At 30.1% G+C, this 23,286-nt stretch overlaps 2 protein-coding genes across 4 annotated transcripts; both read right to left on the minus strand.

Moving 5' to 3' along the window:
• Positions 1-863: 863 nt before the first annotated feature.
• On the minus strand, positions 864-6,767 carry LOC111318526 (adenine phosphoribosyltransferase 5-like). 3 transcript variants are annotated; one of them, XM_022921387.2, is made up of 8 exons: positions 6,437-6,665; positions 6,172-6,282; positions 4,749-4,841; positions 3,732-3,881; positions 3,563-3,621; positions 2,892-2,970; positions 1,470-1,554; positions 1,027-1,164 (listed from the first exon to the last, which is right to left on the minus strand). In XM_022921387.2, exons 1-7 carry the CDS (start codon positions 6,528-6,530, stop codon positions 1,496-1,498), a joined length of 645 nt encoding a protein of 214 aa, XP_022777122.1. In that variant the 5' UTR covers positions 6,531-6,665; the 3' UTR covers positions 1,027-1,164; positions 1,470-1,495. The 3 variants fall into 3 exon arrangements, with proteins under 3 accessions (XP_022777120.1, XP_089611154.1, XP_022777122.1); XM_022921385.2 differs by lacking the exon at positions 1,470-1,554 and having other exon boundaries at positions 864-1,164; positions 6,437-6,767; XM_089755028.1 differs by lacking the exon at positions 1,470-1,554 and having other exon boundaries at positions 864-1,164; positions 6,490-6,647.
• Positions 6,768-18,451: 11,684 nt separating this feature from the next.
• Positions 18,452-23,219, minus strand: LOC111274431 (protein KINASE OF THE OUTER CHLOROPLAST MEMBRANE 1-like). The gene is made up of 5 exons (XM_022859075.2): positions 23,103-23,219; positions 21,927-22,294; positions 21,455-21,546; positions 20,891-21,364; positions 18,452-19,732 (listed from the first exon to the last, which is right to left on the minus strand). The coding sequence occupies exons 2-5, from the start codon at positions 22,287-22,289 to the stop codon at positions 18,805-18,807; spliced, it is 1,857 nt and encodes a 618-aa protein (XP_022714810.2). The 5' UTR covers positions 22,290-22,294; positions 23,103-23,219; the 3' UTR covers positions 18,452-18,804.
• Between the last annotated feature and the right edge of the window lie 67 nt (positions 23,220-23,286).

Consider the following 23,286-nt stretch of genomic DNA (forward strand, 5'->3'; position numbering starts at 1 on the left):
CTATTTTACTGCTACTTCTCGTTATAAAATAAATATGAAATAAGATTTTAAATCATAAAGTAAATTGTAAAAACACAATTTTCTAAGAAATATTCTTTAATTGTTCTGAAATTTAAAAATATAATGATAAATTTACTTCGAAATAAAAAATAAATAAATTCGGACGACTCAAGTAAATAATACAATAAATTTTATTTTTTTTTATGTAGATTACCCCAAAAATAACCAACTTGTAATTTGTTTTACCTTTGATCAATTGAATCAACTGAGTTTATATTTATTGTAATATCAGCGTCTAAATTTTATTCATATAATGTTAACTTATTAATGAAAAATTTTTTAAATTAAGTTTTTATATAAGTATTTTAAGAACTTATAAATATTTATATTTATTCATTGATAAAGTGATATTATATAATTTACTAACAATATACAAATCAATGTCTCATATATAAATTATAAGATTAAAAACATTGATGATCACTCAACTATATAAATATTTTAAAAATGATCATTTAATTACTAATTTTGTTATTTAATCACTTAAATTTGAGTAACTTTTTTTTTTTTACTTCAACAATCAATTTAACTACTTGCAAACTTATCATCATGATAATTAGATTACCACGTTAAAATCTTAAAAATGATATCAATCGCTATCTAAATTCTAATCAATTGTTGTTTTTTAAAAAAAAATTTTACTTATTTTTTCGTCTATCATCCTCAGATCCCATCAATAGTTAGAGAAAAAGTTGAGCAACTAAGAGGCTATCCCAAGTTATCGTCATCTCAAACCAACAAAATGATAAAAACAGGCCTCTCAATATTAATCGACAAGCTCTCGGAAACAGCAGACAAAATGATGGAACAAACATGATATGATAAATTGAATGAACAACAAACAGGTACTGACATGCCACAACAATTCATTCAAAACTATAAAAACTAAAACTACAACAGCCTTAAAATGAAATACACCTGAACATCTTTCCCTGGCAAAGAGGATTACAACCAAAGCATCAGCAAACTAATCACATTTGGAATGGGATTGAATGGGAAACCAAGCTTTGCTCCGAGAATAAGAAAATGCGTATATTCAAGTCGCAGAGAGGTAGAGATCATTGTGTCTGCATGTTTCGACTCCATTAACTGCAACTCCATTAACTGGAAATAAGTTAGCTCGTTAGTCAGGCAGCTGGATACAGAGCTTTATATATTTCTAAAAGAATAAAATGTGTCTATGGAGAGGCAAATATGATCACTGCCAACGCCGCTTGGCTTTAGCAATAAAACAGCATTCTTTGAAGTTATTTCTGATTCCAAGACTCCCTAATTGTGAAGCAATAAGATTACTTCCAACAATCATATCAGAATAGCATCTGATCAGTTCCTAGTTCACTATGACTTGACGACTTTATGGTGATTAAAGTGTCTATAGATGAAAATACAGCAGAGCATGGACTAAATACCTATTGAGGTTTTGACCTGCTCAGCATTAGTTTTCACTGTCTTGGCTATAGTATGAAAGTTGGTCTCTCCTCGTTATTATGGTAACTGTGCCACACATACAAATTTATCAACATCAAGTGAACCAAGTCTACTTCCAATGAATCAAAACAATATTGTTCAGGTTATGTCTTCTCTTTCTTTTTTCCACTGACAGGTAACTAAAGTAGGTAAGTATTCATGTTCCATCAAACATTTCCTCATTTTCCCACTTAAACCTGAAGTCCTGAATCAATTGGTGGATTATAGAAACTAATAAAGTAAATTAAAAATTGGATTTGCATTCACCTATGCAAGATTTCAATTAGTAATAAGCACCCAAGAACATTCCACCTTTCAGCTAATTCTATTTCAACATTAAATTCTACACCAAGAAATTAGCCACCCAAACCTTATCTAGATATCAACCTAAGCTTAATGCTTTTGTCACTTCACATTGTCCTTTCAGAGCTTACCAGCCATATGAGCCTAGTGCTGTCATCCATCGACATTCCAAATTAAAGACATCTCATTGACCTTTTTTTTGGGAGGGTACCCCTAAATCTAACAGTTACACAAGCACAAACATTTTTTTATTTATCCTCATCCATGATTATATTCTTTCCCTCCCTTGTCAACCCCTTAAAGTTTGGTACAGGCCTAGGAAAAATACATAATACAAACTAATAATTAGCCTTTTTAATGTGTAGTACATTCGAACCAAGCTTTTTAAAAGAAAGAAACCAACAAAGTTTCACAAAAAACTTGAAAAGCCAGAGACCATAAGCATGTGAGTGTGACATGAGAAAGAAAAGAATAGTCAAGTTGCATGGACATGCTAGTAGGTTTCTTCCTGATGGGACATCAATATCTTGAGATATGCAATGCATTATTTCTTGTAGAAAAGACAGTAAACCATTATCTCTACTCTTTTCAGAAAACATATAGAACCATAAATTATCAAAACTCAATAAAGGAAAAAATAGCTCAATTATTGGGATTCTTAATCATTCAATGTCTTCTACAAAAATGAAGAAAGGATAAATTACAAAATCCTCTTCTAAAAATATTGATATTGCTCTTAACCTTTTCTTCAAAAAATATTTCCCATTGACATGCCTTAAATTGTTGTAAAAAAAAGTAGATGAAACAGGAGGGGAAGTGAGGGTTGTAAAAAAAATAGCCAGCTTATTGGGGAAAGTGCAGTTTTAAAATGAAAATGGATAAGAGTAATGATGCCTTCAACCTTGCGCTGTATGAATGCACTTCATTTTTATGTGAATGATACATTCAACTTCTTTTCTGGCCCACAAATTTAAGGGAACAAAGAGGAAAGAAAATGGAACTCGTTGAATAATATGTAACTTCATTCAACATAGAGATAAAAATTAACAGTGAGATTATACCAGAAGGTGCAGAACAATTTGTCAGCTGGCGTGGCTCCACAAGAATATACAACGGCTTTCCATTTAGTCTGTGTTGTCCCTGCAAAACATGCAGATATTAAATTTAAGTTTTAATGGAAAAAAAAATAACATATGTTTCAGTGAGCTCAACAATCAGTAAAAGCCGAGGAGCAGACAAAATTAGAGCTATTAAAATTTGAACCAGAGATAACTCAAAACAGCTGCAGTTGACTTCAGTATGATAACATTAGCATCACGGTTTCCGAGCATTGTAATATTTGATAATCATGCTAGCCCTTTTTTAAAAGAATAAAACATGGAAAAACTAAATGAAAAGGAATTTATACAGTAAAGAAAAATAAAAAATCTAAAATTTGCAAAAATAGTTTGCAGCAAGACAAGAATTAAAAAATTAATCATCCATCAAAGGAGACCTTCAAAGCAACTTTATCATTTAATGATCAAAGGGGTAAGATAGTTGGAAAAGAGTAGAGAAGAGAGTAGATTATTTTCTGAAACAAAAATTCATTGCAGCAAAACTGAAAATCATAAATCTAAATACTACAAAAAATGGCAGTAGTTGAAAAATAAGAAACCTAATTCCTGAGCCGGTTTCTAAATTACACTTTCAGGAATAATGCGACATGTAAAGGAAGTCTATCATGCATTACCTTAACTTCACGCAGCCCAACAACACATGCACATTCAACCACTTGTGCCCCAACTCGTTCTAGTAAGCATTAATCCAAACAGAATTTCAGTCATAGAACTTTCAAAAACTCAATTAAAGTATGCAAAATTAGGAAAAAAAAAAGTACATGCATGAACTCCAGATATTACCTAATAGGCGTATTGCAGCACAAAGAGTCCCCCCTGTAGCCACCAAATCATCAATAACTAAGGCACGTTCCCCGGGTTGAACAGCCCCAACATGCATCTCTAAGCAATCAGTGCCATATTCAAGTACATATGCTTCGGAGATCACTTCTCCTATTGTTCAAATAGTGAAAGGTTTAAAATACAATTCAAGTAAAAAATATTTATGAAAAAAAAAGGGGGTTGACGGAACTATTTCCACAACCCTGGCAACCATGGTTGCACTGCAAGCTCCAACAGGAATTAACTATTGAAATGTATTGAGAATTTAGATTTAGGTTAGATGGCTCTTTACTTAGTTAAATATCTACGGTTTGGCTGAAAATATGGGGTGTTTTCACCATCAGTGTCTTTACAAACAGTGATGTTCTCACATTCTTTAATTAAATGGTTGCATATAGCCATTGCACCATTGGCTATCACCCTCCTTGCCATTTCAAATTAGGAAGAGTTTGGAAGTTTCTGCTGGCATTAGCATGTTCCTAAGACAAATTTTCCCATGCATTTCCCATTTTCCCTTGGCAAGGTTCCAAAGTCCCCCCCCCTTCTTCCCACTTGCTCGTTCACAATTCATTGGGGCCACCATGGGTCAGATTTTGCATTTCAGGCTGAAATTGTGGGTAATTTGCCTCTTAAGATGTTTTCCATCCTACCATGCTTCTAATAATTGCCTTAAAGTGGTCAAATATACTAAAAGTTGTTTTTTGTTCCCAAGCTCCTCAAATTTAAATGAGGAAGTAATGGATCATATTAAGTGGAAAAGCATAAATCCTAGCTAATGCAGCCAGCAATATGATACTGACTCGTTCCAACAGGACAAGCATATAAAAATTGTCCTTCTTTTCATCAAAAAGCTAGGTAAAAAAACAAATCTTTTCACCTTAAGTCAAAATCCAGGTAAAAAAAAGCTAGATATCAAATTCATCAAGACTATAAAATTTTATGTTTGGCTTATACTAGTAGTCACATATCAAAACATACCTGGCAACTTTCTAGGTTTACGTAAAGGAACAAACTTTGCACCAATAGCCAATGCAATTGAGGGGCCAAACATAAATCCTCTAGCTTCAACACCTAGAAAGTAAATTGACCATGTGAGCAACTATCAGAGGTAAGCAATAATAGAACCAACTTCAATACTTGGAATACTTTAGCATCTCCTAACCCAAAAAACAGCAAAAACAACTAGAGTTACAATAAAGTATAGACGATCGGTTGAACAAAGGAAAAGGAATTACAATAAATAAGTCGATATTAGGCGTTAGATGAACCAACTAGCCAATCAAATGAGACATTCAAGTGAGATGAGGTGCTCCAGAGTTTCCTCTCTACTCTTAATAATTCCATCCCACAATCATGATCATATTTTGAGTTCAAACGCCACTAGGAGTCTGGGACAAAGACTTGTACCCTCATATCACTAGAAAATACCATCATGGGCAAAATTTTTTGCCCAGGACATGTTGCAATTCATCCTTGTTGAAACTCTATACTTGAATAATACTCAAAAGTTAAAGAAAATAGTATACAAGAAATATATTTTCCATAGTCACTAATAGCGTCTTGTAATTTTCAGACATACAATTAAAATCAACTTTACCATGTAAGAATGAAAGAAATTAAAGCCCTCCTTTCATGAAATATAGTTATAATTGCTAATAAATACAAAAGCTGAATTTCTAGCAACAAATGACCAGCATTTTGCTTTATCATCTTCTTCTTTAACCATAGCAAAGCACTGACTCAACTGAGCACATTATCTCAAACGGATTTAGAAAGTCACTTCCACTCAAGCAAATATCATATGGATTTAATTTAATGCCTGGACATAATATCCAGAACTTAATAAATGGTTATAAACCAGAATTTATTATGGCCACCATGACTTCAGTAGCCACAAATTTAAGTTGATTTAAAACAAAATGAAGGAAAAGAGAACCTCTTCTGCTGATCAGATTACAAACTTTCAGAAAAGGAAAGTATTTCTTCTTCAAAAGAAGTCACTGCAGTGCTTTCAAACTTGGTAAACATGCCTTTGTGAGCAACAAAATATTAGGAAAGGTAAAATGAAGCAAGCAATGAGTTTGACTGAAACCACATTAGCTCATACAATTCTAATAACAAACTAAGAAAAAGCAATAAAATTAAATAAATAAATAAATAAATCCTACCCGCTTATATATATTAAAAAGAAAGAAAATGTTATCCCATCATCATAACAACTTATCCAAAACTAACACTACATTTCAACTTTTGCATGATAAAATGCATAAAAAAACCGCAACTTGACTTAATTTTTTCTCTACAATTATCCAGATTCCAGACCTGTAAAAAGGGCAGACCAAAAGCACTCAAAATAAAAACAAAAAAAAAAAAAGTGTGCTTGCATGTGTGAGGAGGGTACCAGCAACAACAGAAATATCCATATCTCTATAGCGATCAACAAAGATATCCACAGCATCTTTGAAAGCCTTGTGATCAAGCAACAGAGTTGTTATGTCCTGAAACATAATCCCTGAACATAAAACAAAAAAGGCCAAGTTTACAAAACCAAGAAAAAGTTCAACATTTTACTACAGAAAGATCTGCTTTACAATTTTGATTATAATAAACAAAAAAAGAAAAACAAAGAAAAGGAGTAGAGCTTTTTCTGAAAAGCTGAGATAAACCAGGTTTTGGGAAGTGGGGAACAACTCTAATGGCTTCAGAAATGGCCTTCAACCTTGGGTCACCTTGTAAACCATTTTGATCTCCTGCAAACATTTTCTTCTTTCTTTTGTTTCTCCTGTAAGAATTAGCTTGTGTTTAGTGTGTTAAGTGGGCTACTCACTGAGAGCTTTTTCTTGTTTTTTTCCCTCCTAAAAGCAACCCAGTGCTGGTTTTAACTTCTGCTGGCAGAAGAAAGAGAAAGAAAGGGTTATTAGTTATTAATTAGATGTGTATCTTTGTTGGCAAAAGCACCACTGAAGAAGATCCAACTGCTCAGTGCTCATTATTTATAGCCTCCTTTTCCTTGTTCTATTTCTTTCTTTTTGTTTTTTCCATTTTTCTAGAGGATAGTGCTGCTGTCACTCTCAAAATTGTTATGTTTCCATCCCTTTTGATTGTGAATATTTGTTGCTTTAAATTTAATATATTTAGGATATTCAACTGTATTTGGTGTTATCACTTCAATTTGATGGATTTGAGTTTGAGTGCCTTTAATATCATAAATACAGATTTAACAATTCACATTAGACTTACTATTTATTTTCTTAAACTAAAAATTAAAATCCAACTTCCCACCTTTCAATTTTTTTCATATATCGGAAGAAAATACAGAAAAAAATTTATGAAATTGATCTACCTTTATTTATGAAATTATTTTTAATATTTTTAGTTACATCCTGAAAAAAAAAATGCAAGTATTAAATTTAAAATCTAAATTTATTAAATATTATCTTTAAAGAATGAATTTTTTATCTTTTTTTATTATAAGTAACAGTATTAGTTTGTGCCTAATTTATAAAACTATTGATTGTTTAAAAATTAAAAATATTTTTTATGAGTCGGTCCAAATAATTAAAAACATACTAATTTAATAAAACTATGTTTTAATGATCAAAAACATTGTATTTTTTCTTAGATTTGAATGAAGCAAATAAAATTGGGTGTTGAATGAATAAAACTAAATTTAGATTACGTACAAACACATTGTGTGAACCAAAAGTCTAAAAGGGCTAACTAGATAAATTAATGGGAAATGTAAATAAATTATAGTATGAAAAGTAAAATAAAATTCAATCATGCTACATATTCCTGTAGACAACCAAACATTTTTCTAGTCAATTCAAAGAAAAGCAAATTAAATTTCACAATTATTCATGACAAAAAATCAGCATGTGACGTGATTGATGTCAAACTTTATTTAGCTAAGATGCTAAGTAAGAACAAATCACTTGAGTAAAACAGCCAAAAAAAAAAAAAAAACAACCCATGAATTCATAACTAAAAAAATAATTATTTTAATACCGGCTCACTTTTAAATTAATTAATATGTCTATAATTTTTAATAAAATTTATGCATATAATATTTTTTTAATTAAAATAAATATTAGTGTAAAATATCTAGCTAGATTAAATTTTTTTAAAAATAATTATTTTAATTATTAAGAAGAAATCAAATTATATTTGAGTAAAATTATTTTGCTTTAATTTTTCTATAATTTAGTATACTATTAATATTTTTATTAATAATAGTTAGATTTAACAAGTTACTTGCATTTGTTATGCATGTAAAATTTCAAATAAATTTCATACTATCATCATTTCAATCTAGAATAATATTTTTTTCAATAAATATTAACAATTAAAATTTAATTATTATCAAACAAATAGTTAAATATATTCAATTTATTTAAAATTTAACATGCATGATTTACATTAATAAAGTATAAAATTGACCTATTTAATTGACAAAATATAAATTATATGAAAAATATATCCTTACTCAAAGTATATTTATAATAATTATCAACACTCTAAGAACAACCTTAGTGAACATTTCACATTTTGTTGATTTTTTTTTGTAAAATAATCGGCCTCAAAATAATTTACAAAATATTTTGTTGATTTTATCGATTTTGAAAACAAAAGTAATGAATTAAAATATTTCATATAATATTTTGTTAATGAATACGATACATTTTTATTAATTTTTATTATTTTATATAAAACATCTGCAAAATTAATTTAATGAAATTAATGGTAAAATTATATTTCATATAATGATAAATTTTAATGAAGATTAAAAGTATATTGATAAAATTTAATGAAATAAAATGAAATAACGCAATTCAAATATTGACCAGAGTACAGTGGTGAAAAATCCACCTTTATCCTTTAATTTATGTAATTAGAGGAAAAAAGTGAAATAAGCTTCAATTTATCAATTAGATCCTAAAAATCTAACGGTTGAGATGATGAGAGGAGAATTATCTTTCCATAGGCATCGCAACATATAATAATACCGTACAAGGATCAACGTTTTGTCGTAGGAGATCTCGAGATTGGTGGTCCCTCAGTAAATACCTGATAATCTAATGATGTGGCGATCAGAAATTTATTCATCGTTATGGGGCCCTTTTTTTAATTGAACGGTCAAGATCATAATCAGGTAATTCGACCGTTGGACTCAAATTCTTTGAACCCATGGTTCCGTTATAAATATAAATACGTTAAAACTACTAAAATATGAAGGTAACAAATTTGCACCAAAAAATGTAATGCTAACAAATAAATTTGGTCTTACATTATTTATACCGAGAATTTAATGATGCAATAGGTTCGCATCCACAAGCCAGGTAGTGTTTGGGTCAAGTTAACTAACTGATATATTAAAGGTTCCCTCGAATTTTGATCTGATCTTTTACTTGGATTTAAATTTATTTAAATTCATAATTTTATTTAAATTTATTATTAAAATATTAAAAAATATTTTTAAAAATAAAATATTATTTTATATAATAAATTATTTTTTAAATCAGTTAAAATTTTTATCCAAAAATCAAACTTTGAGTAAGGTTAAGTTTGCAAGCTCGACGGATCGTCCAACTGTAAACAAGTTCATGTTAGACTTCATTTTATATATATATATATATATATATATATATATATATTTTATGTTTTTTGCGAAAATAATAAATTATAAATTTAAATGCTATGTCGGTATGTATTTCTTTATTCTACAATGAATATAAATATTTTTTTTTTTTTACACCAAAAAAGATAAGCTTCAATACAAATAAAAAAAATTTAATTCGAAATCAGATTTTTAATATTATTTTAAATATTTTTAATCATTAAATTAAAAATTTGGGAATGAATATAAATATAGTTAGTAAAGCTGCTTTGTTACTTAAAAGAGCATAGTTTTCTTTAATTTCTTATAACCATTTATATGTACTTTTTCTTACTTTTGTTTTGAAGGGGAAACTCTGCTCCCTTGTTTAGCCCGATTCTTTGCTTTGCTCTCTTTTGTTGTTTCATCCAAAAAGGGGGATATGCTAATTAAATAATTTAAGTATCAAATTCCGTCTTTGTAGGTTTCTTAATTTCTCTAGTCTTTGTTAGGGCTCTTTTGCTTTTCAGTGTACTTCCAAAACCTGTCATTACAAAAAAAAACACAGTGGTTCCAAATCTGTCATTCTAACGAATATGCCATGGTGGTTAATAATAATTTTTTTTATAAAATATAAATTTAAAAGTCTTAAAATAAAAATAAAAAAGAAAAGAGGTTGAATTCAATTTTCAGTGAAAGAGAATCGACTTTACATTTAATAATTTTCAGTGCTTTTATAAGGATCAAACTTTGCTTATCGAAATATATATATTTGTATACAATTTTTTTTACATAATTTTACTATATATAAATATAAAAAATATATATAAACCAATACTAATGTAATTTTTTTTTATTTTATAAAAAATAAAAGGGTACAATTGCAAATTATAAAAAAGCTAAGTAGCCAACTTGATTTGAATTAATAATAACCCACTTTTTATGCCATAAGCTTACATGTGCATGAGCTTAACAAATTTTTTTTTTTGTCTGTTATATTCTGTAAGTATATGTATGATAAATAGGAGCCAAATTTAGAATAACTTTTACGCACATTATTTCTGTCACAAATTGGAAAAAAGTTGATTGATATCAATCAAAAATAATTTGATGCTGCTTTTCTTAAGATCACCAGATGACAACTCAACATAATTGCACTCTTGATTAGATTTTTTTTTTCTTTTTGAATTATGCCATCCAATTTTTCTTTTTTGAGAAAGCTTGCTTTTAATTCCCTTTTGGAAATGTTTTAGCGTTTTTTTTTTTTTTTTCAAAAAATATGAATAAGAATAATGCTAGTCATTAAAGTCTAATATTACATCTTTTCAAGATAGTCCCGTGGAAGGGAGAGAATTTTCAAGGGCTTTTCATTTTCACTCAAATAAAAGTTTCAAGTCATTTAATTTATTTTTGTTATTTATTGAAAAAGGATGATTGAAATTTGATTTTTTTTTTGCATTGAAAATAGGTGAATTTATCATTAAATCATATTTTATACATAATTATTAAATTCCCGCGTATTATCACGAGGTATTAAAATTTTTTTATAAATATATAAATATAATTTTATCTTATGTGGAAGAATTATAATTTTTGTGAAGACAAATAGAAAAAGAAACATAATTGGTATATCTTTTTTCTTTCAATTATAAAATATTACAAAATTTTAAGAAATAATTAAAAAATAAAATAAATAGTAAAAGGAAAGAGGAAAATGGTTGATAAAAAATTAGCATAAATCATATTTTTGTTTATTTTTTTACCTTTGATAACACAAATTTTAATTTTAATTTTTTATTGTACATTTTCGTGTATATATATATACATATATATATTATTTATTTCTCTCTCCCAAAGCATCATCCTTTCCCTATAACAACTCTCTTTCCCATCTTATCTTCTCATTTCCCAAGTGAAAAAAAAAAAAAAAGAAAAAGAAAACACAAATAATTTTTCATGACTGAAGTCTACTCAAATTTCAAAAGAAAATAACCTACTAAAATGTATTTTTTTAATTTGTTAAAATTATAAAAAAGAGATTGAAAAAATTATTAGTTTAGAATTTTTTATATAATTTGAAAAAAAAAAAAGGAAAATAGACTAAAAATATATATTAAAGAGTAGATCTTTTTGTAATTTGTGAGAATCACAAAAAAAACTTTTTTTTTTGTAAGTTTTGAAAATTATATAAAAAGTTGAAATAAATAGTTAAGAGGAATTATAACCCTTTTGGTAATTTTTGTTAAAATTATGTAAAGGATAAGTTTAAAAAAAAAAAAAAAGCTTATTAAAGTTTAACTTCTTTTTTTTAAATTTGTCAACGTTACCTAAAAAATCACCCGAAAAACTTATTAAAGCTTAACATATTTAGTAATTTGTCGTTTGTTGACACATTTTAAAAAATATGCCATGTCTTTAGGTTTTAATATTTTTTTTAAATATATTTAAAAATTAAAATTAAATAAAAATATTCTATCTTCTTTAAATAATGCCTCAACCCGAATCCGAGCCTCAAAAACTTTGTTCAATGCCAGATTTAGCTCGAGTTGAGTTTTAGTTGGCATAGCTCCACCGTTAACAGGACTACCAGTTCTTTGGATTGCAAGAACTTTTTGAAAATTTAGCTTTTGACTTAAACCTTTTACTTAAATTAATAGAAAGGGAAAATGTTTAATTAATTTAATAGTTGCATAATTGTTTGATAGTTGCCTAAATAACAAGATTTAGATTAAGTTTTTAAAATAAAATTTGTGAATTTTTTTATTAAAAGTAATCACACTAAATTTTGTTTGAAATAAAAACTTAAAATTGATAAATTTAAATGAAAATTTTAATAAATTTTATAATAAAAATTTGATTAATATTTTATTTAATGGTAAAAATTTTGTCAAACTTTTTAGTAAAAATATCTATCTAAATAACACATCAAAGTTTTTTTTTCTTAATTTTTTAAAATTTATACAATACTTGGCTATATAATAGGAATTTTTTATTTATCATTTTTAATTTTAATTTTAATTTTAATTTAATTATTTTTAAGACAAAATTTCACAAACTTCATTTAAAAATTTTTTATAAAAAGATGCCCTAATTTGTTAATGTCGTAATATATAAATAATTTTAGATAGTTGAGTATCTTAAGAGCCAATATACTTTAAGGGAAAAACTAAAAAATATTTTAAATTTAATATTTCTTCTTAAAAATTTTAAGATTGAATTTTTTATTATTTTTCATTGCATTAATTTTTAAATATACTTTAATAGATTATGTGGTAACTCTATAATTGTGTTGATGGAGCTTAAAAAGTTTATTTTATCATGTATACAATTTTAAATAAACATTTTCCTATAAATTTACTAAAAAGGATATATAATTTCGCATTCAGAGATTCATAATTTGCTTGAAAATTGATCATTTATATATAAATATAAAAGAGAAAGGAATAAAAAAGTTGTAAAAGGAAGCACTTTTGTCTACATGAGCAAAGAAGAAAACAGCATATCTTAAAAGCCAAATAATTGGGAGGATGGAGGACCCATAAAATAAAAAAGTAACTAAACAAGAGCACTGTTCATGTGCACGCGTGCGTACTGTCAAGCATGATCATCATCACCATCATCATCCGATTATATTTTGGTTTTGGGTGTGCCCCTAGGCCCCCCCCCCCCTCGCAACATCTGACATCTCTCTAGGCTTTATTCACAGAAAAAAAAAAAAGAAAAAAACCCAAAATTTCATTGAATGGTTCCGACTTAATTGAAACATTTTAAACTAGAATCTCCACCATCTGATCAAATATTTTGAGAAAGATCATGCAAGATTTTGCCCCCTAATTAATTGAAATTACCTAAATATAAGGTCGATGAACATGTTATAATCAATATCAACTCATCTCATATTTGGGGTTACATTTACCACTTTTTTTGATCTAATCTTCTTTTAAAAAACCTTTTATGGGATCCACAATGATTGGATGGAATCTAAAAACTCTAATCTTAGGTTCACAACTTGCACAAAAGTCTAGTCTAAGTTTTCAATAATAAAAGGTGTTTGTGATAGGTTGATAGGATATGGTGAAAACAGAGCAACTTGAACAGTTAGTTTCAATGCTTTTTTTTTTTTTTTAGTCCATCAAATTCATTCCCTTGCTTATTCCATTCATGTATAATAGTCGTGGACATGAATTTTGGATCGAATTAAATTTAATTAAAATTTTAATATATTTTTAAATTAAATTTTAAATAAAAATATTTTTATTAATAATTTAATATATTAAAATTGAGTTAAAAATTTTAAATCCAAGACAAGCTGATTGTTAGGTTAATTGCCTTTATATTATTAATCATCCACATGTATCTTGCTACTTCTAATGATAAAGATTTGTCAGAATAAAAAGTTGTATTAGTTTGAATGTCATTGCAATGGTCAGTTTATTTGCAAGACAAAGAAGGGACTTGTTGATATTTTTGATTAACAACTTGTCTATTCTATGTGGTTGGTAAGATTGTAATAATTACTTATATATAATAAATGATTCATTAATCCATCTTAAAAAAAAAATTTACACTTATACCTAGGCTTAAAAAATAAGATTTTTTTTTTATTCTTTATTGCACTTAGCACCCTTCAATTTCAATTCGTTATCATAGATGTATAATGGTTATAATGTTACTTTTCTTTAACAAGATTAATTGAAAATGACCTTATGTTGCAAAAGATTCTTTTATGATATCTAATGGCTTTTTTTTTTTCATTTTAATATTGAAATATTAATTAGGATCGGCTACCTTTTTTTATATTTTCATCTTATCCTGCAATATAATTCATAAATTAGATTTATATCATATTATTTCCCATTAATATTTTTTATTTGGTCTATTTTTTATTTTTTATTTTTAAATGAAAATATCTTTTTATTTTATTTATTTATTTCATATAAAAATTTTTATTAATTTAATAAAATCGAGTATTTTATTTTTATCTAAAAATACACAAAAATGATATAAAATAATTTTTAATATTTTACTACAACATTTTTGTATAAAATTTATCGAACTCTATTTTTAATTTATTTTTTGCAACGTATTTAAAATAACTTTATTATAGAACCTTCTGTCGGACCAAATAGATCAATCTAATTATAAGCTCATTTAAATACTTCTAGTTTACCCATAAATGAGTAAGAGTATCTTGTCATGCCTAATTAAGATAACTAAAGTTCATTTGTATTCCTTTTAAATGACCATCAAGTGAATTTCTTTTGTTTCAACAATAATAATTTATCTAAAATATTATACGTCATCAAAGTATTTGAAATATTAATATCAAGATGAGATTGAGTTACTATTGTTGAACATTGTCACCTTACTAATTACAGGACATTATTGAATAATTTAAAAATGGAGATGCCCCTTATTCATTCAAACAAGGTCTGATTGTCACATTGACATTCAATGTAAGAACCTTTAATTTGCCAAACTCACTGCCAATATCAAATGGTCTTGTTTTGGCCACTTGTTAATCGGTTTAATGTGTTTCAAAACATCCTCATGAAAAATTTCTGTTCTAGAATCTTTTCTAGCTTCTCTTCACAAGACAAAATGGGGACAACAAATCTATGCAGTACAGCACTGGGCAGATCTTGTTTACATGCAATTACTTGCGTAGCTAAGACAAGTTAGCGTGTGAATTGAGAAACTTTTTGTCAAAAAAATTCGACTGAAATGTTTACCAAAAGAGTAGTGCATGCTTTTCAAGTGAAATTGTACAAAAACAATCAATAAAATTCGAATACTTTAATTATAAAATTTAATTTAAATTTTACTACCAACAATTTTTTATAAACTATTTATAAATTTAATATAATTTTCTTAAAAAATTTACGAGTTATTATGATCTTAGGGAAGTTTTTTCTTACCATAAACTCTTATTCTGTCAAAAAAAAAAAAAAGAATTTGCACTGAGAGTAATAGGTACATGTGACCTATTGGCTATGGCAGGGACATAACACTATTTATTTGTAGGGAAAAGTTGCAGATGATAGCACCCAAGAGGTTAAAAGAGGTCAGGATGTCTCTAGTTTGGTTGTTATAGATTCTTTTCTTTTCTTTTTTTTTTTTAATCCTTTTGAAGATGAAATAGAAGAGCATATAAGATTAGTGTGTGTTTTGTCTATTTTCCTGCATAAGTTTCTCTTATCTTTTTAACTTACCAATAAAATAAAGGAGAAAAGGTTTCTATATTTTCTTGTTTTAGGTGTCTATTTGAGATATTTGATAAAATCAAAGATGCTGCTTCAACTAATAATATTTATCAATAAAAAAGAAAAGGGTTGAAACAGATTGGTTGTCACTTTCTATAGTAAGTAGTAGGCATCCTCATTCCACTTGAGAAAAATTTCAGAATCATCATATTCATGCTCAAGCTGAAAAAGTTGAAAACTCCAAAGTAATGGGTGGGCCTCTTTCTAGATATCTAAATCTAGATCAGTACGCCATGATTTAGCTTATCATCCCACTTTCAGCAACTTCATGCACCAAATGAACAAATTGCTTTTATTCCCTCTTGGCAAAGAGGAGAGCACTATCTAAGCTGTGAAGTAGGTTTGCTCTCTGCTAAAATTATTGGCCATTTGGCCATGTTTCAAAATTTTGGACTTTTTTTTTTTTTTGGGAAAATTTAGGAACAGAGAAAATTATCTCATTTTCAAGGTCTTGACAAGCCGTCTAATTGAGATTTATAAATCTATTAAATTTTCACTTGTGAATTTTTTAGATTTATAAATCGTTTATTAATGAAAAATTGTGAGAAAATTTAAACCTAAATGTTGATGCACTATCATTCATTCCTTACCACTTCTGATAATTTTCATTGGCAAATTTTGGACGTAATTTATATTGAAATCAACCTCATATTGAATATTCAATCACACTGAAATAAATTTAAGTTGAAATATAAAAAAAAATATTTGAATTAAAATTAAATAATCATTCATGCTCTATTATTTTATTGTAATAAATTGAGTTTTCAAATGAATTATTTCCACCTAAGACATAGAAAAGATTTGTTGCTTTAGCAAACCTTTCTATTCTTCCTCTATATATTTGTATTTTAGAAGCAAAGGAAGCACAATGTATCTTATTAAGATTTTCTTTAGGACTTTTCATGTTTCTCTTGGTTCCCGTGGTTTTCTAGTGGCTCTTTGGTTTGTTTAACAAAATCTTTTGTGAAGTTTCAAATTGACAAAAGGGGGTTTCAATCTTTAAAAGGTCAAAAGTTGAGGGATGATTTGGCCCATGATTTAACCTTTCGAAACACATATTTGACTGCTGATTCTGACAGCTTGCATTGTTCACGAGTTAGAGAAGATAAATGTGGAAATAAAGGAACATACTGATTTCCAATTGCTTTTCTCAAAATGTTAGGCTCTGAATGGTGATTCTATGTGGAAAGTTCCAAGATTTGATTCCTTTTTGTTGAGCATTCTACAAAATGCAGATTTGGGCAAATCTATAACTCAATTTGAAATTTGGGATATCAAAATTTTAAGGCTGATTTCTCTATCAATGATGCTAATGAGTTGTGAATTGCCCGGTTTGACTGTAGGAACTAAATCCTCCCAACTCCCAGCTATAGATGAGGTTACTGACAGATTGATCCGTACTTCGGAATCCATCTGTAACTCAATTTGAAAATTGGGATATAAAAAATTTAAGGCTGATTTCTCTATCAATGATGCTAATGAGTTGTGAATTGCCCCTGTTTGACTGTAGAACTAAATCCTCCCAACTCCCAGCTATAGATGAGGTTACTGATAGATTGATCCGTACATCGGAATCCATTATATAACAATAGCTTGTTTTTGTGGTCAGGTATTATACGAGATTGCATAAAATCTTCTAATAAAGTCATTTCTGAAAGTTGTTAACAGTACCAATTCCTACTAAATCCTGTCACTTTCAGCAGTCAAGGAATGCATGTATCTTGCATATTGCTCTATGTATAGGATTTCCCTCAAGGATCCATTGTAGTCAAAACTAGCAATAAAACTTGAAATTTAGCTAAATTGGTTCATACAATAACTCTCGAGAGGTAAGATTTAGATAGTTCAAATCTTAGCATATGCACAGACCGCACTTTGTAAAAAAAAAAAAAAAGCAATAAATGACTTATCCAAGATCATGCTAGAATTCTACTAAAATCCAGTTTTCCTGCTTTGTTAGAGGTTTTTCTGCATGCAATTGCTATTTTCTGCATCATCATCTCTCTTTTTGTTAGAGGTTTTTATGTATGCAATTGCTATTTTGTGCATCATGATCTCTATAAAATATTATTATGTGACAGAAACTTACCTCGGAATGCATTTTACTTTGATTTCTTGTTGAAGCAAATATATGTAAAATCATGATGTTCTTGTCGGGAATTGGCCAATTATTTCGGTTCACTATCTTAAGAGCAGATTAGTCGATCACAGGCTTGCGAAGCTGGCCACGCCAACCATGAGTCAACCATAGGAACAGAAAACAGACCTCCGATTTAGTTATAACACCAACTATAGCAGCTCAAAGATCATGCATGCTATTGCCAATTAGCTGGATTAAAGACAAGTAAACCACAACTGCACAACTGCGCATATCTTGTTGATAAAGCGCTGAACTCTTAAATTGAAATTTAAATCCTAACAGTCTCAAATGCCAACAAAAAAAAAAAAAAACCAATTTAAATTTTAGTAGTCGTCAATGGTTGGTGATGCAAAGTCCTGAAACATTTTCTTATGAAAAGAGTGATGGGGTTTTCTTTCTTGGTCAATCAACAGGTGAAGACATAAAAGGGTATGCAATTTTGCAAATTGGAGCACTTCGAAACAAGTTATAAACTTGAAGCAACAGATAACGGTGAGTTTTGCAACCAAATGCAAACCCTGTAACATGTTCTCACCCTCTATACTCAAACGCTCCCCTCATTATCATGAAACAAGCAGAAGACGAGAGGGAAGTATTTCTACTACTGACTGAAATAAGTCCACTTTGTAAACGAAAGTACTATGAAAAATACTGTGAAGATTTCCGTAAGAAACATAACAAATCGACAGGAAATGTAGATAGTAAGTATATATAAGGAAAAAAAGAGTCTTATTTGAGTTTATGTGATCCAAGTACAAATAAACGTTAATATTCTGCTTATCACACCAGAATGGTCAATATCAAGCTCATATGAGAAGGAATAAATATTAAGCCAATTTTAAACATATTCTGTACATATATTTACACTAATGTCTTCTAGTCATTGACAGCTTTATTTATGCATAATGCTTTGCTTCGTCAACGTTACTTACTAATAGTGTATAAGTTGAAGCCATCACAGTCTGAAAAGTTGTTTCCTGGTTTTAACCTTTATCTCCTGGCTATAGATTCCAGCAAACTCACCTAATGGTAGGATTACCTCGTGGAACCAGCAGTGATAACTCCATCTCTGAAGATTTTCTGCCTCCAACCTGATTTACTGCCAGCAGGACCATCCTGGCTATTTTGCCGGCCTTTCTTTAGTCTTGCCCTTACACTGCATCCAACAGATAGAGTGAACCTCATAGCTGTAAATAGACCAAGGGCAATTGCTAGTGGCCTCACAGCCCAGTGAAAATCCTCAACATGTTGATATTTCTCCACCACACCAGGACATGTATCAAAAGACACAGATTCCACTTCAGCAGGGTCTGCTAAAAATCTGTTGGGTTCATTTCCAAGAACAAATCTACCTGGAAACTCTACAACAAGACACCCATTTGGAAGCACCTCTGAAACTCTCCCAGTGGCCCATGTTCCTCCCCTCTTCCGTGGCCATTCAAACCGAGAAGTAAACACAGTTGCCTTAAGCCTCACAAACTGCCCCACATAATAAGCTTTAACCATTTGAAGCTGAGAAGACTTTCCCATCCACAGTGTCTCTAATCCCAAAAATCCAACTTCGACAGTTCCATCACGCTGCACTAAATGTAGTATTCCCACTGGGGAATGACTCTGGTTTTCCTTTTTCAAGCGCACCCAGTCCCCCACTGCTAAACCGGATGTGACCCTCTCAAGTGTTGACTCCTGTACTCTCAAAGGGTTATGCATTCCAGGAATTTTCACCAGAACAAAGCCATTCTTATCAGCATCGCCATCTAAACCAACAACAGTTCCTTCTCGAACATCCAAGGTTTGAGGTCTGCGAGCATTTAGAGGTCTCCTTGAGCGAACCATGTCACCCACTTGAAGGTGATCCTTTGAGAGATACCATGTGGTGTAACCACTGACAATTGCTTTTTCTTTGATTGGTAGGCTTCCAAGGCCAATCCATCCTCCCTCACTGTGAACAGCATTCAGTGAGCTGCAAGTATAAGTCACCAATTTATAAGAGTGCAAGCCAAACAGAGAAAAAGAGGAAAAGGAAAGGGATTACAAAAAAATTAGATCCTGGTTTCGTTTGACTTAGAAGCATAGAAACACACTGTGGTGGCATTGTTCCAAGCTCTTGTAGCATTTTCAGAGCAGATTTACCAAGCATCTTTATTTTCAACTGCAATAACTAAATATTGTAACAAAAATTCTGGCAAAGTAACAGCAAGACTGTTAGTTTGGTACTAATGTCCATACTGTGACTGCATGTAAACCATTTAACAGCTATAATCATATAACAACTATACAGAGTGATTAGAATTATTAATTCATACCACAAAAAATTTATGTTAATCACAAGTCCAACAAGAAATGAATGCAATTCAGCTCAACCTAGTAGGCATATATAACACTAGCTGAGAAGTTTAGGAAAATATTTAGATTCATGCGTAAAACATACATATGCTTTTCAATTTGGGACACTCACAAACCAAGTAGTAGGAAAGACAACAATTAGCAAAACTTTTATGGGAATACTTACACAATTTTATTGCTCTTTTAAATGCAGAAAACATGACAAATGGTGAAGCTACAATTTCTTAGATCATGAATTTCAAACCTCTACTTGCCAAGCAAGAAGCAGGACAGAATTGAAGATCAGCGATGTAAGTGAGATTGGAAGAGGGAAGAGGGGGAGGTAATTTGCCAATCCTTTCCCACAACCATGATGGTTCACGGGGCTATGGTTCTATGTGCTAACACTAGCAAGAAATTAATGAACAACAAAACTATTCAACATAAAAAATTCCAAAGAAATTGCAACAAGTACCTAATGAAATGAAACAAAAGAGGTGTTTTCTTTTTTACTTCTGTAATTTCTGTAATTCTACGGAGATCACTAGCAAGAACTTGATAAACAACAAGATTATTCAACATTAACCCCTCTAAAGAAATTGCAACATGTGTGAGGTGTTTCTTCTTCTATTCCTACAACTTCATGAAGATCAAGTTAACTACCACCCAAAGTTGAGGAAGGAAGTAACATATTAATCATTAAAGATCTTATCATCATGAAAGTATAATCAACTACTCACAACAAAATTGTTTCCGGAATAAAAAACCAAGGTGGAAACAAGGCAAAAGCCAATACCTTTCAAAGGCAAGTAAAATATCTGAAACTAACGGTCGGTTTCTGAGATCATACTGAAAGCAACCATTGATAACATTCTCAACAGCGAGAGGCAAGCCACTTGGATAACATGGTTTTTCTTTCTTAATCACAACCGAATAATATATTTCTTCAATTGATTTTCCAAACCACGGTGGAACACCAGTCAACATCTCCACCACACTACACCCAAATCCCCAAATGTCAGTCTCCAAGGATAAAGGGCCTCTTACTTCAGGTTCCCACTGCTCTGGAGCCATGTAGTTAGAAGTACCAAGCTTAAGTGCCATATCAGAGTCAGCCAACGGAATCCCAAGAAGTAGATATGGGATCCCAAAATCCCCCAGAACTAATTGATCGTGTTCATTTAGAAGGAAGTTGGTAGGCTTCAGGTTGAGCACTAACAACCCTATTGAGTGTAACTCGATGAGACCTCTTGCTAACTGGATCCCATACCTATAAATATTAGCCACTTCTAAGGATGTCCCAAGTTCAACTAAAACCACTATGTACTTCACAAAGAAGAAATATATAAAAATATATCACCTTAAGATATCAGGCAATGAGAGCTTGCCTCCTTTTGATCGAGCCATTTGATCACCCACAGATCCTTCGTAAAACTTCATAGCAATGCAGATCTGCAAAATCATATGAAAAAACTCATTGTATGATCAGAATGCTAGCCATTTACATGGAAATTTCACCATCTGCAGCAAGCTGACGTGAAAAATCAAGTCAGCCACTTTACTAGAAAGTTAACACCTCAGACTCTCAGGGAGATGTGTGAAAGATGGGATCCGACCATGTCATTTAGTTCGAAACCTTTAGGAAAATCTATATCTAACATCAATTTTGTGATTGAGTCATGAGGCCACCAAAGACAATGGACAAACTAGATATTATATTAGCAAGATACATACATACATACATACATATATATATATATATATATACACACATACACACACACACATGTGAGTCACTATAAGGATACAGAAAAATTAATGCTGAGAGTCACCTTTCCATTTATAATAGAGACACCATGCAACCAGCAAACACCTTGGAGCTCTCGACACTTCAAGAATATCTCTTCAAACTTATCAAGAAACTTTTGCATATGCTCCTCCTTCAATGGGTGCAACATCTTAACAGCAACTTCATGATACTCATCAAAATCATCTCCTGACTGATGATGAGTAGCCAGCCAAACATCACCAAAAGGGCCCCGCCCTATCCTATGCTTAAGTTTCAAAGAGGCAGGATTAATCCATGGTCTAGTCTGAGTAGGTGTAGCCACAACAGTCCGAAGGTGGTCAGGATCTCCTTCAAAAAGCTCATACTCAAAGGAAGAGACCTGCTTTGCTTTAATCTTTTGAGGCATTCTTCCTACAAATATGGTATAAGAAAAGTAAGATATTTTAAATATGAACCTGAATAATAAATACACAATGAAAACACTAATATATGATGCATTTTTCCTCCCTGACCCATCTAGAATACAATAAACATGAAGAACTAATGCTTTACCAAATGCTTAAAACTTAATGCCCATTACCATACATTTTAGAAGCTTAAACCTATTCTATCCAATTTGATAATAATAATAAAAAGCCTGAAGATTCACTATCAGTAAAAACCAAACAAACCGCCCCTCTTCTTCATAATCATTTCTTTAAGATTATGATTCCTCAAGCTAAAACTAGAAGTTAGTACCAGCAAAGTCAAAGGCAGCTGATTGATTTAGGAATCAATCAAACCACTTTGATAGAAAAGAAAACCAACAATATTTTCTTTTTATTTAACAATTCCTTTCTTATTTTAACTCTCAAAGTAATACCAATTCAACAAATTAAGCATATTAACCAAAAAAAGAAAAATAAAATTCCAGTTTTTAATGTTACAAATAACAAAAGCAACTATTTCCTGCAAAATCAAAAGAAAATTAACAACAAAATAACTCATATATCCAATCAAGCCTATACCGAAAACAGTTCAGATGAATGAAGCATATGATCAAAAACACTTGCAGAACACAAAAAGGAATTCATTTTGGTAATAACCCATTTCGAAAAAATAAATTCTCTGTCTCATTTTCATGTCCTGGCAATGAAAATTTCAAAATTGGAAACCAAAAAGAAAAAAAAGAGTTTTTCCTACAGTTTCTCAGGATACAAACAAAGGAAAGAAAACTCACCAGCAGGAAGAGAAAGAGAAAGGGCAGTTTGGGCTCGCTAGCAAACACGAACTTCAAAAGTTTACGCTGAAATATGAAATTGTAGCAACAATTCGACAAATTTGATTTTTGGACGGCGAGAAAAACAGGAAGAAGAAGAAGAGCTAAAGAGGAGCCTGAGGCGAGTTTGGTCACTCACTGCTAG

The sequence above is a fragment of the Durio zibethinus genome, chromosome 26, assembly GCF_047325235.1.
Source record: "Durio zibethinus cultivar Kanyao isolate XHJ-2024 chromosome 26, ASM4732523v1, whole genome shotgun sequence".
NCBI classification, from domain to species: domain Eukaryota; kingdom Viridiplantae; phylum Streptophyta; class Magnoliopsida; order Malvales; family Malvaceae; genus Durio; species Durio zibethinus.

What these genes read in the sequence shown, in the direction of transcription:
- LOC111318526 (XM_022921385.2), bottom strand. Translation starts at nt 6,530, where the DNA reads ATGTTTGCAGGAGATCAAAATGGTTTACAAGGTGACCCAAGGTTGAAG. An exon ending in TCCCCACTTCCCAAAACCTG is followed by an intron (nt 6,283 to 6,436) that starts GTTTATCTCAGC and finishes TTTTATGTTCAG; the next exon opens with GGATTATGTTTCAGGACATA. An exon ending in TGCTGCAATACGCCTATTAG is followed by an intron (nt 3,622 to 3,731) that starts GTAATATCTGGA and finishes AATGCTTACTAG; the next exon opens with AACGAGTTGGGGCACAAGTG.
- LOC111274431 (XM_022859075.2), bottom strand. Translation starts at nt 22,289, where the DNA reads ATGCCTCAAAAGATTAAAGCAAAGCAGGTCTCTTCCTTTGAGTATGAG. An exon ending in TCTCTATTATAAATGGAAAG is followed by an intron (nt 21,547 to 21,926) that starts GTGACTCTCAGC and finishes ATGATTTTGCAG; the next exon opens with ATCTGCATTGCTATGAAGTT. An exon ending in ATTTTACTTGCCTTTGAAAG is followed by an intron (nt 19,733 to 20,890) that starts GTATTGGCTTTT and finishes TTATACTTGCAG; the next exon opens with CTCACTGAATGCTGTTCACA.